Source organism: Vanellus vanellus (assembly GCF_965231255.1).
Source record: "Vanellus vanellus genome assembly, chromosome: 2".
NCBI lineage: Eukaryota > Metazoa > Chordata > Aves > Charadriiformes > Charadriidae > Vanellus > Vanellus vanellus.
The window spans coordinates 36034913-36053134 of NC_138906.1; the positions used below are offsets into that span (position 1 = coordinate 36034913).

General features: G+C 38.2%; 1 protein-coding gene across 1 annotated transcript in view; it reads left to right on the plus strand.

The window, feature by feature from the left end:
- DNAH11 (dynein axonemal heavy chain 11) overlaps positions 1–18222 on the plus strand; it is a gene marked incomplete at both ends in the record, with an annotated part of 114166 nt that overhangs the window by 72919 nt on the left and 23025 nt on the right. The window contains 7 exon segments of the mRNA XM_082499153.1: positions 757–764; positions 767–850; positions 1225–1332; positions 1336–1368; positions 1851–2033; positions 2822–2890; positions 2894–2923. Of these exon segments, the coding sequence (XP_082355279.1) occupies positions 757–764; positions 767–850; positions 1225–1332; positions 1336–1368; positions 1851–2033; positions 2822–2890; positions 2894–2923 (515 nt within the window).

The window sequence follows — 18222 nt, forward strand, 5'->3', positions numbered from 1 at the left end:
CTGCCTGGGTCCCTCTGGATGGCATCCTGTCCCTCTGGTGTGTCAACCACACCACTCAGCTTGGTGTGATCTGCAGATTTGCTGACAGTGCACTCAATCCCACTGTCTATGTCATTGGTGAACATAGTAAATGGTACTGGTCCCAGTACGGACCCCTGAGGGATACCACTCATCCAGACACCCTCTGGATGTGACCATCTAACCAATTCCTTATCCACTAAACAGTCCACCCATCAAATCCATACCTCTCCAATTTAGAGAGTGTAATATTGTGGAGGACCGTGTCAAAGGCCTTACAGAAGTCCGGATAGATGACACCTGTAGCTCTTCCCTTGTCCACTGATGTAGTCACTCCATCATAGAAGACCACTAGGCTGTTAGGCAGGACTTGCTCTTGGTGAAGCCATGCTGTCTGTCTCGAATCACCTCCCTGTCCTCCGTGTGCCTTAGCGTAGTTTCAAGGAGGATCTGTTCCACGATCTTCTCAGGCACAGAGGTGAGGCTGACTCTTCTGCAGTATGGTGGTATGAACTAGAGATGTTAATTCTCACCATGCAGAACAGATGGAGTCTAGAGCCAGGCACAAACCTTCTGGAGTTTCATAGTTGTAGGGGTCTTTTTTATGCATAACCTAAAATAAGGGGGTTTAAAATCTGTCTGTGTATATAGACCTTACACTGCGAGTGCTTAAGCAGCTCTGATTTGATTTACAGCCATAATTTTCAATATAAATCTTAAGATTCGTTGTTTTAATAGGTGGACGCAATCCAAGAAAGAATGTGAGGATGGCCTGCTGAAAGCTGAACCTGCTCTTGTTGCTGCTACGGCAGCCTTAGACACTCTTAATAAAATAAAGATCATACAGTTTGATGTCTGCAAAAAAAATTTGTTCATCGTTCAAATAGTTGAAGGCTATTAAACGGTCGTTGCAGTGCCAAGCTCAACGAAATTTCCGTCTTTTATGGCAGCGTGCTCCAAAGCAACTGTTGGCAACTGCTGTACCTCATCTGGCATTACACTTACCATCACCCTACTTGACCAAGTTGCACATAGGATTGCAGAGCAAGAGGAGGGCTGTGATCATGAGTATTTTCACCACCTAAAATAATTAGTAATAGTCTTGATGAGCTGAGAGTTGTATACTGGTAATCAGAAAGCTTCTGTGGAACACGTCCACACTTGTTGCACAATTCTGTACCTGTTCCTCTGATCATCTTTTTTCAGGTTAGCCTTACAGAACTGAAAGCCTTCAACAACACCCCAATGGCTGTAATCAATGTTATTGCTGCAGTAACGGTTTTACTGGCATATAAAGGGAAAGTGTTCAAAGACTGAAGCTGTAAAGCTGCAGAAGTCTTTATGGGAAAGGTAATGATCAATGGGACATCATATAATATCTGAGAGGGGAGAGGAAAACAATAGTTAAAAATGAGAACCAGAGAAAGAGAAACTAAATCGAAGCTTCGTTTTCTTACAGTTTGAACTTAGGGTGATAAGGTGTGACCCTACATCATTCTTTTCTGTGTACTTTTCATGGCAAACTCAAGCCAGCCTGAGTGCCTCTGGGATTTATTAATTGCAAAAATAGAAGAAAAGTCAAAGGGAGAACATTTCATTATGTTTATGTCATGTCTGTTAAATTCCTCAGGTGAATTATAAAATCACAAAATGTGTTTGTGAGGGTGAATAGTTCAGGCTTTTGGGAGAAATATTTTTGCTTTGTACTACATGTTTCCAAAACAATAAGCTAGTGCAGGATTCCAGTTTTACGTTTGTGATGAAAGTAGGAGTTAGCTTCTGATTCTCTGAAATGGAAAAGGATTGATGCCCTGGAACTTCTTTTCTTGCAGGTTGATGGCTTCTTACAAGCTTTAATCAACTATGATAAGGAGCATATTCCTCAGAATTGTCTGAAAGTCGTCAAGGAACAGTACTTTAAGGATCCAGATTTCAACCCAAATTATGTTCATACAAAATCCTTTGCAGCAGCTGGTCTCTGTGCCTGGGTCATCAATGTAGTAAAATTCAATGAGGTATGTGTATATCATTTCCTCTCTTGAGTGGCCGTGATGGGGGGAATTTCTGTTCTTGGAAGTTTTTTATTATTTTGGTAGGCTCAGCTTAGTGTTCCGAGAATGTAACAGCAACCACAGATAAAGTGGGAAGTATTCAGCGCTTAGCAATATGCACACGTGTATTTATTTTTTGGTAGAAAGTGGTTAAAAAGATGTGGCTGTATAGGACTTTTCAATTGTCATTATAGTGTCACAGTTGGGAAATGTTCTTCTCCAGATGTGCAGGTTTCACTTGAAACGTCCATCTGAGTCTGACTGTCTGGAGTGTAAGACAGAGCTTATCACTTGTGATTCCCTTGAGCACCTGGCAGCAGGATTCCTCCATTCATCCTAGTATTATAGCGTGTTATCATTTAATTACAAAGTAGTAAAAAACTAATCCATTTTAGTTGAAATCTGCTCAAGCTTAATGCCTGTCTGATTTCCACCTGTATTCTAAAACCATGAAAGTGATACATATAAATTAATTTTAGTTGGCGAGTAGACCCACTAAGGATACATTCAGTTCTGCTTAAGATATTCTTCTATAGGCTATAATCAAATCCTCTGTAGTCTTTAGGTCAATAATGAAAGAAATCTCCGCATGTCTCACTATTGTGTAGAAAGATGGCTCTAAAACAAATATATGTAATGACAGGCTACAAGGATTATCTGCAAGTCTTTCATCAGGAGTCATTCGTAATTTTTATAATGAATGTGAGACCAGTTTCTTGTCTAATGTACCTATGTTGGAAGTCTTTTTCAAGGCGTATTGTGAGGCAGAGCCAAAACGTTATGCGTTGGCCCAGGCAAATGCTGAATTAGCAGCAGCTACATAAAATCTAGAAGCCATCAGGAAAAAGCTTCTCGTAAATACTGCTTGATTAATAAGCGTTATTCTCTAATATCTTGAGCCCACCTAATTTTATTAGTTTTATTTTATTTATTTATTGCATTTTGTTGATTTATTTTATTTTTATTGATTTTATTACTTCCTAGTTCAAGTATTAAAGATACGTTTTCATGAGGGATTATCACTATTTTCCCCACAAACCTACTGAAGAACATTCCATAGTTTCGGTAGTAGCACATGAAGCTGTTTATCAGAAATGGCTGAATTTTCTCAAAGCCATCTAGATGCATTATAACCACTGTAAACTGAAATTACAGTTGATATAAATAACTGGCTGTGATTTTTATATGGAATATATGCCAGGTGCGTATATGAGTAATGAACTATTGAAATATAGGAATAACTTCCAGAAGTGTTTTGGAAGCTCATGCTCATCTGTGTTTACATTTTTCATTAAACATACCATAAAAATGACATCAAATCTCCTTTGATTGTTTTGAAAGACCTCCAAACACATATACACATGCATGCACCCAGAAGTGGAAAGTTCGATTAGTCTTTTACTTGCAAATGTCTTTTGAGTTAATGGTTGAACCGAAGACCATATTTACCACTAAGTATCTATTGAACTTTTGAGAGGGATTATTTGTTGGTTTTAAGTATTCATTTAATGGAGCAACACAAAGCACTCTTGAAACAGACAAAGACCTCTCATGGTACCTTGGGAGATGGTGGGTGGAAGGAGTTTCTCTGCTGCAAGCTAATTACCCTTACTTAGCAAAGAAGGCTTCAAAAGGTTTGAAAGATATAGTATTAATTGGGTTTAGAAGGCTTTCACTTGGCTTAAGACTTTTTTTGTTGGTAATATTTACATCTGAAATCTCACAACTTAAGATATCAAGCATTAAATGAAGGCTGAACAAATCTGTGATGTGAAGATTATTCTCACTCTTTTCTCTTAAGTTAATAATTTAAGAGAATGATTAAGAGTAACTTTTACTGAAACTCTCGGAAATCTGCAAGTTATGGCATCTGGGAATTTCATTCTTTATTTCAGCAATTTCCTGTTTTTCCTCCTGCTGTTGAAAGTATCTGTTTGGTTTTTTTTCTTGCTCTGAAGGAGACACAGATTTAACAGGTAAACAGAGATAGCTTTTACAATCTCTCTTCCTCATCTGGCTCCTCTGCCCCCACCCCAAAGATCTCATCAGCTGCTATAGCGTGTGTTTTGCCTCCATATGATACAGCCTTAGCTTTGTGACCTCGGAGTTGCCCATTCAGATCAAAGTACGTATGCCCCAGTGAAGCCTGTATCTACACTGAAAGATAGCTTTACTGAAGAATCATGGGTTTTATTCCACACATTTGATGTATGTTTATTAATTGCAAATACTTACTTTTTGGACAAAAATAGCCTTCTAATGATTTTTTTTTTAATTATTTTTAATACACAGCTGTTACCCCTGAAATTCATGGTATCTTTTATTGTTTTGATGTGTTCCTCAGAAGAGCACTAACGCATCTCTGTTCCTTGCCTGACAGTATGTCAAAGAACTCTTTCCTGTTTTAGGTGATCTTGCAGTTCAGTAAGCCTCCAACTTCGAATCTAGTCCTGTCTTTCTATGTTTATTTACTTCCCCTTTCATCTCCTCCGTGAATTTTTCTGGAGGTGGTTAGCAGCAGTTTTTCTCTCATCTATGGTTAGTTCCTAGTAGGAAGAATTCTGCACCACAGACGAAGTTGCAGTTCCTTCTGCAGTTATCTGTTTCCTGTGCTAGGCCAACAGTTGTCACATTGTCATTTAATATGAATATTTTTCCTAACCACTTTATAAAATCCATACTGCGTGTTCAACCAGGCTTCCTTTTACAAGGTGGGAGGATACAGTTAAAGCTATTATTTTTATAACTGATTCATACCATAGCTGATCAACCTGATGAACTTTTTTAAGGAGCTGTAGCTGTAATTTTTGATTCTCCAGTAGGTATTACTTATTGCAGTAATAAGCTCCAGAGCTCATGAGGCTGTTGAATGGAGAACACTATAGCTGGTGAAATTCATTGTTGATAAATGCAAAATAATACATATTGGAATGAAAGATTTGAACTCTTTATGAATACTTCTTGATTATTTTTTATTCATTAGTAGCTTATGGAAGAAGACCTGGGGCTGACTGTGGATAATTCAAGGAAAATTTTGGTTAGCCCTGTTTTGAGCTGAGATATGGACTGGATGGCTTCCAAAGGTCCTTCTAGCCTATACCATCTCATCATTCCAAAAATGAAGCAGAAATTTGGTTCACCCAGTAATATTTTACAAGAAGATGAACTTCAGTAGAAGAATAAAAAGGAAATACTTATCTATGCAGTGTGTATATTATGTATCCTAAAATGTATTTGTAACACTTACGAGAGTGAGTGGTAGGAGAGTTATAATGATATAGTAGACACTGCTGCACACATCTCACTCAGGAAAATTTGCTTTTGGCTTGTTTCTTGTAACAGCTGTGACTCAGTCCAGAAATTTGTAGATGCCGAAAAGGATTCAATTTTTATATGTGAAGAAACCTGAAAAATTTATATACTTTCATAAATCATGTCTTAATCCATCATTTAATTACTGAGAATTATTGGTAAAATTTCGTTTTGAAGGCATATTATTCCTCTTGGACATTTCTGTCTCTTGGACATTTGCTTCTTGCGGTCTACATGTGGCATGTCATCTCTCAGGCAGAATGTACAGTCACCATTTTTAAGTATTCTACTATGCAGCCTCCAAACGTTTCACTTCAAAATCTTCAATTACAGTGCAATTCTTTGCACAAGCCAATGAAAAATATTGTTCATTCAAATGTCTTGCAAATTCCAGCTAGCAATAGGATTCTCATCTAATTTGTCATGCTTTTTTTCCATATGTGAGGTGATTGAAGTTTAGAAAGAATATATTTTCTTGTTCATTGAGAGGATTTAAAATGTTATTTAAAGAAAAGATTTGAAATTGATTGAAGTAACCTACTTTTAATTGCATGTTTAACTTATGTCTTATCTAATGGTTGTGTGGCAGACTGGAAATGATCAAAGTGTCTATAAAAGTGTAGTGCATAATATGAAGACATGTATATAAAAGCCATTTATAGTTTCCCCATGACTGGCAACTAGACGGAAAAAAAAATGCATGTTAGCATGGACCAGAGCTTCCAACAATCTAGGGATCTTAGAAGGAAGTTTGGATTTTATTTACTGTAGCTGCTGATAAGCCTCTGATAAGCCTTTCTGCAGCCCCATCAGCCTGCAGAAAGCTCTTATTCTTTACTTCAGTTGTATGCGTAGTCCATAAAAAAATGAATTCCTCTAATGTTGAAGGAAGGTCACTCTCAATATATGGACATTCTTCTATATCTCTGTCTGGGCTGTCTGCTGACTGTATCCAGTCTGCGGGAAGTTTTCACCTCACCCACCACTGCTTTGTCAGGAGTAGTAGAGGTGCTGTGCAGCCCTATCAGTCATCCTCTGAAGAGTCAAATTTCTTTTAGGCTTGCACAAGGCCAGCATATAGAGCCCACAAGAAGAAGGTAGGCCACCAGTTCAAATACAGCTGAATCTGCGTGATATCAAGCAGTACATAAGAGAGAGATTTTGTTTATGTCATTTATGAATGCTAGTTTTCAGTAGTCCTCTCCATTCTGGAGCTAAAGAAATTCAGTAAGAGCAGTGAAGCAGTTACTCTTCTATCTAGTCTCTTTTAAAGGCCTTTGCAGTGGCGTTAGAGTATTCCTTATCATTATCCAAGCATCAATCCACATATTCAGTTGCCCCTTATCCTTCAGTTTATTTCTAGCCCTTTTCCCTTCTGGTTATTTATTTGCCTGCCTCTTTCCCGTCTTCCTCTATCCAATTTTCTAAAGAATAGACTTGAAGGCAGAGTGTTAGTTGTTAGTGATCTCTGTTCCTGCATTCACGGATGTTCTGTGCTCCCTATCTCATAATTCAGCTTCTTTCTGTTGGCAAAGAGAGAGAGAAGGAGAGTTGTACGTATTTTTCATATGGAAGTTTTTGTGCCCAGCAGTTCTTGACTGATGATAATTGGTGCAGCTGTTAGTAATTAACAGTATGTCTTCAACCTCAACAGCACAGTTAAACTAACCTCCTTTTGCTTTTCATGGCTTCCAGAATATATCTTTAAATGATAAATGATGATAGGATTGAGTGCGCCCTCAGTAAGTTTGCAGAGGACACCAAGTTGGGTGGGAGTGTTGGTCTCCTTGAGGGAAGGATGGCTTTACAGAGGGATCTGGACAGGCTGGATTAATGGGCCAAGGCCAATGGTATGAGGTTCAACAAGCCGAAGTGCCGGGTTCTGCACTTGGGTCACAACAACTCCATGAAGCCCTACAGGCTGGGGGAGGTGTGGCTGGAAAGCTGCCCGGCAGAAAAGGACCCGGGGGTGTTGGTTGACAACAGGCTGAATATGAGCCAGCAGTGTGCCCAGGTGGCCAAGAAGGCCAACAGCATCCTAGCTTGTATCAGGAATAGTGTGGCCAGCAGGACTAGGGAAGTGATTGTTCCCTGTACTCAGCACTGGTGAGGCCCCACCTCGAGTATTGTGTTCAGTTTTGGGCCCCTCACTAAAAGAAAGACATTGAGGTGTTGGAGTGTGTCCAGAGAAAGGCAATGAAGCTGGTGAGAGGTCTGGAGCACAAATCCTGTGAGGAGCATCTGAGGAAACTCAGGTTGCTTAGTCTGGAGAAAAGGAGGCTGAGGGGAGACCTTTCCATGCTCTACAGCTACCTGTAAGGAGGTTGTAGTGAGGTAAGCGTTGGTCTCTTCTCACTAGTAACATGTGATAGGACAAGAGGAAATGGCCTCAAGTTGCACTAGGATAGTTTTAGACTGGGTATTAGGAAAAATTTCTTCACAAAAAGGATTACAAAGCATTGGAACAGGCTGCCCAGGGAAGTGGTGGAGTTGGCACTTAGCGACATGGTTTAGTGGTGGACTAGGCAGTGTTAGGTTTACAGTTGGATTCAATGATCTTAAAGGTCTTTCTTAAACATAGGAAGTTCCATCTTAACGTGAGGAGGAACTTCTTTACTTTAAGGGTGGCAGAGCACTGGCACAGGCTGCCCAAGGTGGTTGTGGAGTCTCCTACTCTGGAGACATTCAAAACCCGCCTGGATGCTGTCCTGTGCAACCTGCTGTAGGGGACCCTGCTCTGGCAGGGGGGGTTGGACTAGATGATCTCCAGAGGTCCCATTCCAACCCTATTCTGTGATTCTGTGAATATTGTCAAAATATTGTCACATTTTTTTTAATCTCAAATATTTACAACCTGGTACTAATACGGTATCTCATTTTAAACATTTACAATGTTTTAAAGATGATAAAAAAAATACTCTGTGGATGGTGATGCCTCGTGATCCTTTCTTGCACATTAGGAAATAGAAAAAAAGGATTGTTTCTTCACAAGCAAAAATATTTTTTAAGTATTCTGAGTGAAATTAAATCAGACTTCCAGCCTTAAAGAGACTACAGTTATCTGCTAAAAAAATTTGTGAAAATCATGATTTTACATTCACATATATATTACAATAAGTCCACTATAATGAAAAAGAAAAAAGAAGAGGAGGACAGGTAGTATTTTTATTACTGTTCAGGCTAAAACGTTGGGCCAAGTTCATCCTTATGGCAGATGTGGTGCAATTTGTAGTATTTATCATTACAATCGTTATTATTAACATATGAGAGCACATAAATGCAGTGAAAATACACTGTGCCTGAAAAGGATTATACAAGGGCACAGTCCAGCAGACTTCTCATGGAGCGTAATGGCTCTCTGCTGTGATTTGTGGAGCATAGTTCTCTGGCACTAACTTTCTCAATAACGAGCATTTTCGAAACACGTGATTTATCCCATAGAATGTAGAGTACTGGGGTATAAAACGCAATATGTAATCCTGCTGTTGCTAGACATACTTTATTTATGTTACATCCAACGAAAGAATGGCAAAAGGGAGTGGTGTGTTTTGTAGTGACAAATTTCCTATTTGTCATGAGGTAGGAAGTGCTCTGATAAAGGACCACCCCCACCACAGAGATGTTGGGGCATTCCTTACTGTTTGTCTCACTGAAGAAGGATCTTCTTGTGTCTTTACTACCTCAGCCTTTGATGGATGAGTGTACTTGAACTATGGTCAGATCTATGTTATCACGCAGGCAAACTTGAGATGTCTAGAAATAAGTCTCTTAAAAGAAGAGGGAGTAGAGAACCGTTTCTGTGTTCATTCTTCTTATGTCTTGCATGTTAGACTGACGAAATTTTACTTGTAGCCCATCTCTGTGCGATGCCCTTATTGAGCAGATGTCCTCATTAGTCTCTTGATTTAAGATCCCTCACCATTAAAAAGTGGATTGGCTGCCTCATTATCCCTAAGAAATCAAGCCAACCTTCTTTATTAAGTTCTAAGTTGTAATTTCGTCTTTCCCCTTTTGCCAACTCATTTCTTATTTTTAATGTATATATTATTTTTAAATTTCCTGATTGCGCACTACAAATTCAAGCACTAAACTTGGCAGATGAGATCTAAATCTTTGATCCTGCAAAACCACCAAGGTTTTGTGGAGGTATGCACTCCTTGCTCCTGTTGTGGTGGTTCTATTAAGCCTGAAAAATTTGTTCTAAAGTGGAACTCACTGTTGTTAGTTCTGTATTTACTCTAGAGAAACAAAACAGTTTCAGGCAACTTGCCTACTGCGGCCTCTGTTGCCTTACCTTGTCTTTTCTGTTTTTCAAGCCCTGTTCTTTATTCAACTTTTACCTCACCTGATTGTTTGTAAAAGTAATACTTTTTAAGGTGTTAAACTCTTCGCTTTTATCACTCAACTATCTGACTTTTTTAACACCTTTCTTTTTATTAGTTCCTCTTAATTTGCTGAGCTGGAGAGGGTTCTTTTTTTTTTTTTTTTTTTTATCTGATAGAGCAGGAAAGAATGTAAGTGTTTATCTTCCTGATGAAAGGGAAAACCGAGAGAAACACATTGGGGGTGGCTTTCCTCGTTTTGTTTTTTTGATGAACAAATGCAGTAATTTGGAGTTTTGATTTCTACAATCGGAAGACACTTGTGATTCCCCCCTCCCTCCCCATTTTGTTGACTATTCTTGACTGATTGCTACCGTATTTCTTGGACTCTTTCAGAAAGACAGGGTATTGTATCTTCAACACCAATAACAAGATAGCTCCTCATCCAAGCATCTTTCAGCTGGTTTAGTTAAGTAGGCATTAACAGAAACAATTTACATGATTTTATCTAAAATTCCCATGTCATCGTTGCTGGTCAGTTAAGAGAATCTGGATAAAATGCTGCAGCTCAGCGAATTAACAGTTATATGACAAGAGTGATGAAGACTGGAGAAAATAAAGGGTCTGAGCAGGCTAAGGGAATTTGCGGGGCTCTCTGGGGATGGGCAGAGGCTGCTACTGAGTTTAGGTACATTCCATATGAAATCCCTGAAAGCAGAGGGAGAGCATGGTGCTGCCGTTTCAGCAGAGTGCATAAAAGTGTGATTAAAGCCCTTTGGTGAAGGCGTGGATCAGCATGCAGGAGATAGGCTTGTTTTCAGCTGCTAGTGAAACCAGCCTGTCCACCCAAGAGCAATTGTGGGGTCTTCTTATGCCACCAGGCTCATTTACAAAATAAAAATATTAATTCTGTTCTTGCAATTTTTTTTCTCTCTGGCACGCATAGGACATAGTTACAATGGCATAGGATGTTTGTTACTGAATGAAGCGTAATAAACTTGCAGTTTTGTCTGGGACATTTATATCTACTGCAATACAGACCGTTGTCATCAAGCAAAAACATTTCTCCTCTTATTATTATCTCCATGCACCTGATCTCTACCAATTAAATGGATATTTGGTAAAGGATTTTTTTAGATTGGTGTTAGTTAGCGTGCTTACATTGTGCCAGGACCTGTAGAAACAACATAGAGTATAACCAAACATTTCCTCTAGAGTTTGTATCCTTCAGGCTTAAAGGTACTGTCTACAATTATTGTCATTAAAATATATTATTTAAAAACCAAAGCAAAATAACACACACACAAAAAAAAACCAACAAACCTTAAGCGATAGTATTTACCCATCCCTTTTCTGAACAGGTTCTCGATAGCGGTCTGCATGAGCTCACAGCTTCACTCGAGAAAGCAGCTGCAGAGAAAGTCCAATGTCAAGATGACGTAAATTGAACAAAGAAAACTATTGAGCGGGCCAACAGGTTGGTCAAGGGAATTGAGGTAAGAAGATTTTGCCTGAATGTTCTTGCTAGCGCGAGTTTTGAAGTACTTGAAATGTTTTTTGAGCGTGGGGTTAAACTTAAATTTTTGAGAATTGTGTGGGGAAAAAAAGGTTGGGGGGAGACAGGCGACAAGATGACCCTTATTAGAAATCATTTAAATGAAAAAAAAAAAATAAAAACCAACAAAACAAAAACCTACCCACAAACCACAAATAAAATCCTGAGAAGTAAAAAAATGTGCTGCACCACAATTGCATTTCCTAAAAATTGTGTATCGCTGAGCAACTGATATTGGCATGATTGCTGGAGAGAAGTCTGGATAACTAAGTCACCACATTTATACACACTGTGAACACATTGTGACAGCCTGGGCAGCCTCTAGTTAATGAGCAGAAAGACTGAATAATCCTCTAGGTCAGGATGGAGTCGCCCTGCATCTGCCCCCATTGCACTTTAGATTGTAAATAAGTGGAAGGCACCAATCATATTTGCTGTTTGCTTTTGGTTTTTTCCTTTTGCAGAAACTATTAATTTTTAAATAAGAATGAAATGTATTTATGTTAAAATTATATATATTTCAGTGTGGTTATTAGCTTTATTTGCAGACAAACATCATTAAGGCTAACATGCCTATTTAACAGTCAGTAACCATTCAAGTCAGCCACAGCGTTGCTGTGCAGTCTCTCCTAGGTCTTTACAGAAATCATGGTGTCTCAATTCATCATCTAGAATTTTAACCATTTCTTTTTGACCAATAAGTGTAAATAACAGGAAACAAAAAGTAGAAATAATAATTACACTACTATGTGAGTTCCCAAGGCAGTCTGAATAAATATTTTAAGTTGGATTTCATAAAATGCCTGTGAGTTCTCTCTCTAAGACCAGAGAGTGCATACTTTTATTTCTGCAAATGTCTCAGCAGAGGCTGGCAATCGAGATCAAATGAGTTTGGAAAAAAAAATAATCATAAAAGTATAGAACTAATCAAAAAACCCCAGTGCAATTAAAACAGATCTGGTTTTGATACTTGATTCTGAAATTAATATGTCTAGAAATGTAAAATATGTAAATAATCTTTCCTTTGGTAGAAAAACAGTAAAGTAGATGTTACTATCTGCATATGAAAACTTTTGTTTGCCCCAAGATGCCTGAGACGGTCACTGTTGGCCTGACCCTGCAGACCTCCGAAGCCTTCGGAAGCTCTGTGGAAGCCAATGCCATTTGCCTATAGGTAGTCTCCAAGTCTTGCATTTGAAGGTTTATACACAGTTAAAAGAAGTTTTTCTCCAGGGTTCGAGTTTTTATTAGTGATCTTATTGTGTGACTTAAGGGGAAAAAAATATTTAGAAGGATTAATTGAGAGCGTCAAGCCTTTTCCTCTGAGAATAAATTCTTTTTGACTAGAATGGGAGACAGTTAACTTCTGAAAAGCATCAAGACTGATGATTTTGTCTATATAGCATTGACCTGGAAGCTCAACCATTCAGACTAATAAATCAGGCAATTTATATTTAATCATTAACTAACTCCCGAGCTGAACAGCTGTTCAAAATTAGAAATGGGTCACCCCGGCCAGGATGACATTACAGGCAATCTATAATGCATTAGAATAAAATTATAGTGATTTTTAACTGTCTGGAAATTTATTACACTGCATGTTCCAACTCTTAAACCCTTGTTAGCCAATGTCACTAGTGATTTATGGTGCTTGGGTGGTATGGTAAAATTACTGAAGATTTAAATAGACAATCATTCTATGTTTAGTAAATCTTCAAATTTCAAAGCTATTTTGGAGAATGAGGTGGGTGCTCTTTATTGTTTATGACTTACCAGTCAGTGACAACAAGAAGAGAGAGTGGATAAATCAGAAAGCCCTCTTGTAAATTAATGGATTTATTGTCTTGTTGCCTTCAGTTAATGGTTTAAAGAAGAATCCAATGACTTATGTAGGCAAAAATGGATGTCTAAAATACTTCAAAACAAAACTGCTGCATTACAAAGATTGCTGTTAGAGCTTTCAACAGGAATAGTCCTTTACTTGTCATTTGTTGGGCAACTCTTATGAATGTAACTGGGGTTTAGGAGGCCTTCACACACTGAGTTCCTGTATTTACACTGGGAAACATTGAAATGCTCACTCTTTTAAGCACGTACTTTGATGAAAGATGCTTCCATTTTTCTTAGTGGATATTTTATATTCCTATTTTATAAAAAAAGAGTTTGAGTATTCTGTGATTGTAGAATTCTGTGTCTGTCTTTGGAGGACAGAATGTTTAACCTTTTCAGTAAATATTTCTGATTTTTCTGAAAAATAGATATGGAACATACTTCGTGAATATCAAATTTAACAATTATTTTGTTTCTTTTTGTACACATAGAAATTTATTTTTAAAATGAGTTGTTATTTAATAACGAGATTGATTTTATACACTTGTAAGGCTTTCAAGAATGAGCGTGTCTAAAAGTAGTCTTTTAAGTTCTCAAGCAGCTAGCACCAGCAAAAGGCAGGCATTTTACTTGGAATTACTTGAAATATGGAGGATACTTTCTATTCAGTGATTCTCATTGATTTTGATTGCATCATGTAAAGGACTGGAAAAATATGTTTTGATTACTGTCATCTCTCTGAAAAATACATGTCTGTATGGACAGCGGGTAAAGAACAGTCCTTGTAAGTTGTTCAGCAGTGTGCTTTCCTTTTTTCATGCTGCCCCTTTCTTTGCTTCAATCCCTCTGCTCACTGGAGAATGCCTTCCTGAGGTTTCCCTGATGCAAGCAAACAAACTGTGAAACAACTTTTATTTTATCCTGAGTATTTCAAACAGCACAAGCAAGGAAGAAAGGTTATGGCAGTCTATTCCAATTTTACATCTAGAATTTCATCAGTTTGAAGACAGCTCTAATGGATGATCAAGTTCTACCTTCCTTTCCATACTGAAACTATTTGAGCATACATTCATGCATACGTTCATTCCTTTGCTGAGAATTGTATACACAGAACAATCAAAGTATCACATGCCAAACACTGCTAGTTTGGTTTTTATACCATGTTATAAGTTCTGATTGAAAAGCAGATGATGATTTGGTCCATATCTTAAACATTAACTTTCTTTAAAGAAGATACTTTCGTTTCTCCGAAATTCTTTAATCAGCATTTCAACATTTTAAATAGAGGGTGGGCTGTCTTTACAACGTAAGTGAAATACAGTAACATTTTTCCGTATAGCTACTAATAAGAAATCATCAATATCTGAGACCATTCCTGACTATTCATCGAAAATATCCCAGGGTAAGTATGGTTAAGATGAACTCTGCAAAGTGCACAAACAATTCCAGAAACTGAGGCTCTCTGTGGGGAAAAAAAGAATACAAAGAGAACAATTTCTAGAGTTAAACTTTGACAGAATCATTTTGGCTGGAAGGAACCTTCTGAGATCATTTAGGCCACCCTCCCCCTCAAACTGGGTTGGTTAGACCAGATTGCCCAGTACCATGTCCACTTGGGTTTTGAGCATCACCCGGGATGGAAACTCCACAACCTGTCTGGGCAGCCTGTGTGTTTGACCACCCTTGTTTTTCCTCCTGTCAAAATTCCAAATAATTACTAGCTCTTAACTCAATAGTAAAACTTCTGTAGCTAGCAGGTAAAACAAGCCAGACAAATAAGAGGAAAAAAACCTGTAACTCTTCTGACCTACCCCTTCGTTTTGAAAAAATCCTGAGAAAAAGATAGAAATCACATCTTTTATTGAGGTTGAAACATCTTTTTCTCTTTTCTTCATTTTTTTTTCTTGTTTCCTTGCCTTTTCTGAATCTTTCTGGAAATGACTCCACTTTGCACAAGGCAGTAGTGCCAGACTGTAGTTGACAGTAGTATGCCAGATGCTGCCAGTATTGCCATGTGTCTGCCATACTGCATCTGGACTAGACAAAAGCACCAATTACAGAAAAAAAACCCAGACAAGGGAAGGACATAGAATACTCGATTAAGAGCTCCATCCTATTTTTTTCAGCTTCAAAGGCTTCAAATCACCACCAGAAAGTGTGGATTGTTCCCAGCTTTGCGGTCTTAGGTAGCGTATCTCTTGCTGACAGAGTACCTTTCCTGTTGTACTTTTGTGCGCTTCTCTTTTTTAACGTGGAGATTAAATGTTCTGTCACTTCCAAGTTGTTCATGAGATAATGTTTTCTAATTTTGCTTTGCAGTCTGAAAATATGCGTTGGAGCCACTCCGTTGAAAACTTCAAAGCACAAAAGAAAACTTTATGCGGTGACATCTTATGAACAGCAGCAGTTGTGTCTTGCCTTGGACCCTCCACAAAACAGTATTGCCAGGAACTGATGGAACATCTCTGGATTCCTTTTCTAAAGTCACAAAAGCTAAAATTTACTGTAAAAAGTAGGAGTCTCCAGGGAAGAGTCAGGTTTGTTAAAGTTGCGGTCTTTCAAAAATTTGAAGTGCAGATCTGTATTTAAAAGTGGCTATAAAATACTCTTCACGGGTATTGTTTTTTCAGTATATATATGTGTGTGTGTGTGTATGTATATATATATATATATATATATATGGGAATGGCAGAGAGTTCTCTATGGCAAAAGAAAATTCCATCCCTGTCCAATTCTCTGTGCCAAATTCTATCCTTTGTGACACCTGTGTAACAGCAAATGCTATAAATAGTGATAGAGAGTGTAGAGTCTTATTCTGCTTAGCTTTTCAGCTCCAGGTAGTTGTGATGATCCCCATTTCTCTGTACACAGAGGAAACTGTGATAGTACTCAATAAATGTAGAGAGGTTGTAACCCTTAGACTTGTCTCTGTAAAGCTTTCTCCATCCTTCCTTGTGAAGCGTTGGACCGTTCCTTTCTTTCTTACTATTCCAAATGCTCCTCACCTCTTCCTACTTGTTTCCTGTTTCTCATGTGCCACAAATCACAGCATTCTATCATGATTAATATAGTTTACTCTCTGAAATATGTGATGTGTGGAACTCTCACCCCATTTTAAATCGCAAAGCTAAGGCACAGCAGGAGAGCTCAGTTGCCTGAGGACACTCTGGAAATACAGTTAAAGCCAAATACAAGCTTCCCGAGGTCAGCACTCAGAATTTTGGGGGGCATCTTTTTGTAGACATTTGCTTCATGCGAGATTTTAATAGTCGCTAATTTGTGTAGAGCTTTGTTTTGCCTGGAACATCTCCCTGTCCTTTTCCACCCAAAATTTGTCCACAGATGAAGTTCTTTCTCAAAAACCTCCTTCTACCTCGCAGCCTAATGCTGATAGGTAGAAAAAATTACCCCTGTATATTTGTTTTCAATAGTGGGACTCTGGAGATAAATGCCATTCTTAACTCTTTTAAGAATCCTCTGAAATGGACTGACCATTTTTATAAATGAAAATAATCCATATGTAACTTCTTACTTTTTAAGATGCTTTCACTGAACAGCAGGGAGATAAAATACCTCATTTCAGTTTTAATTGTTTACCTGCAAGTGGGGAAGAGTGGAAAAGAGGAGAGAAATGCATTTGGGAAGTGATATTAAAAACAGATGTTTATTAATAGTCCTATTTAGAAGGAACAACAAGTAGTTCTATGCCATGAAGTATTGGCTTTGTGCAGATACAGGGACAATAGATTTATCTATATATTAAAATATTTTTCTTGCACTGTGTGAAAATTTGTATTAGAAACCCTAGTAATAGCCCAATGCTAGTGTTTTCCACAAGGAACTATTTCAGCTCATGGAAATGATTGTATTGCTCTCTTAGGGTCCAGAGATAAAACAAATCATATTTTCAGTCCTCTGGTGTATTTAGATAAGTGTTACGCACAGGAGATAAATACATTGCATGTTTGCAGAAGGGAGTGTATGCCTGTCGGACCTTTTGTGCTTGTATTTTCAGCACGTTCCTCAAAAGTTAGGTTTATTTTGGGCTCTGTGATTAGAATCAGGGGTTAGACAATTTTAAGGTGGTATGTATTTCGTAATAATATAACTATGACATTGTGCTACAGAAACTGCACTAGAGGTATGGTGCAAATCTTATTAATACTAGTACTTGTGCAAATTTGGCTCAACTTAAATATATGCAATGGTTTTCTTTATAAATAACCACCAGATTTACATGCTTTTTTCTTTCAGTGTGCACTTTCAAAAGCATCTCCAGTCTACAAGCCAGCACTAAGGACTATACATGTCTAGGGAGGAGGAAAAATTTGATGGGAGAGTTTTTAAAGCACTTCTGAATGGGGTAGAAGATAGTTCAGGCTAAATACTAAAGATTCTGTGCTTTCCTTTAATTGATGGGTTTGTTTTTTTTTTTTATCCAGAATTTAATCCAGAAATCACAAATTTGAAAGCCTGGGATAACATCATGAAGGAATTGGTGGGGGTTTGCCCTTTGCTTCAGTAAGGAAAAATTTAATTCCAGGCATCTGGTGTAGATATTCTTTTATGCTTCCACTAGCCGCTTTTTTCCCCCCAAATAAATTAGTTATTCACTCTCTCTTACTCTGTTGCGTTGCGTTAGGCATTCCCCTTCCCACCCATACCCTTTCAGTAAGCACTGATTTCAAATGTGCCATTTCTTTTGGATTTCATCTCCTTGTAAATGCCTGCGACAAGATCGTATCCAGCGAGCGTGGCTGGCTGACGGCTGCTCTAGCGTACGCGGAGGTGGCAGCTTCCTTCTTAGCGAACGGGCGCTCACACGAGAGCGTTGCCACAGCTGGTGCCACGCAGGGAGCTCCAAGGCTGCCTCTGCCCCGGGAGATGGTCCCATTCTCTGGCCTTTGATCGTGCTAACACCTAGCTGAACTCTAGTAGTAAGATAACATGGGAATCCTGTTTTTGTAATTTTTGCGTAGGTTAATACTGATTTACATTCCGGAAATACATGCTCAAGAGCATACGTGAGCATTGAATCTGCAATTTCAGAATCCATATACACAGAAAATAATTATGTATGGTGGTTTTTTTAACTGTATCGAACTATAAATATATTTTATGAAATAAATGTCTT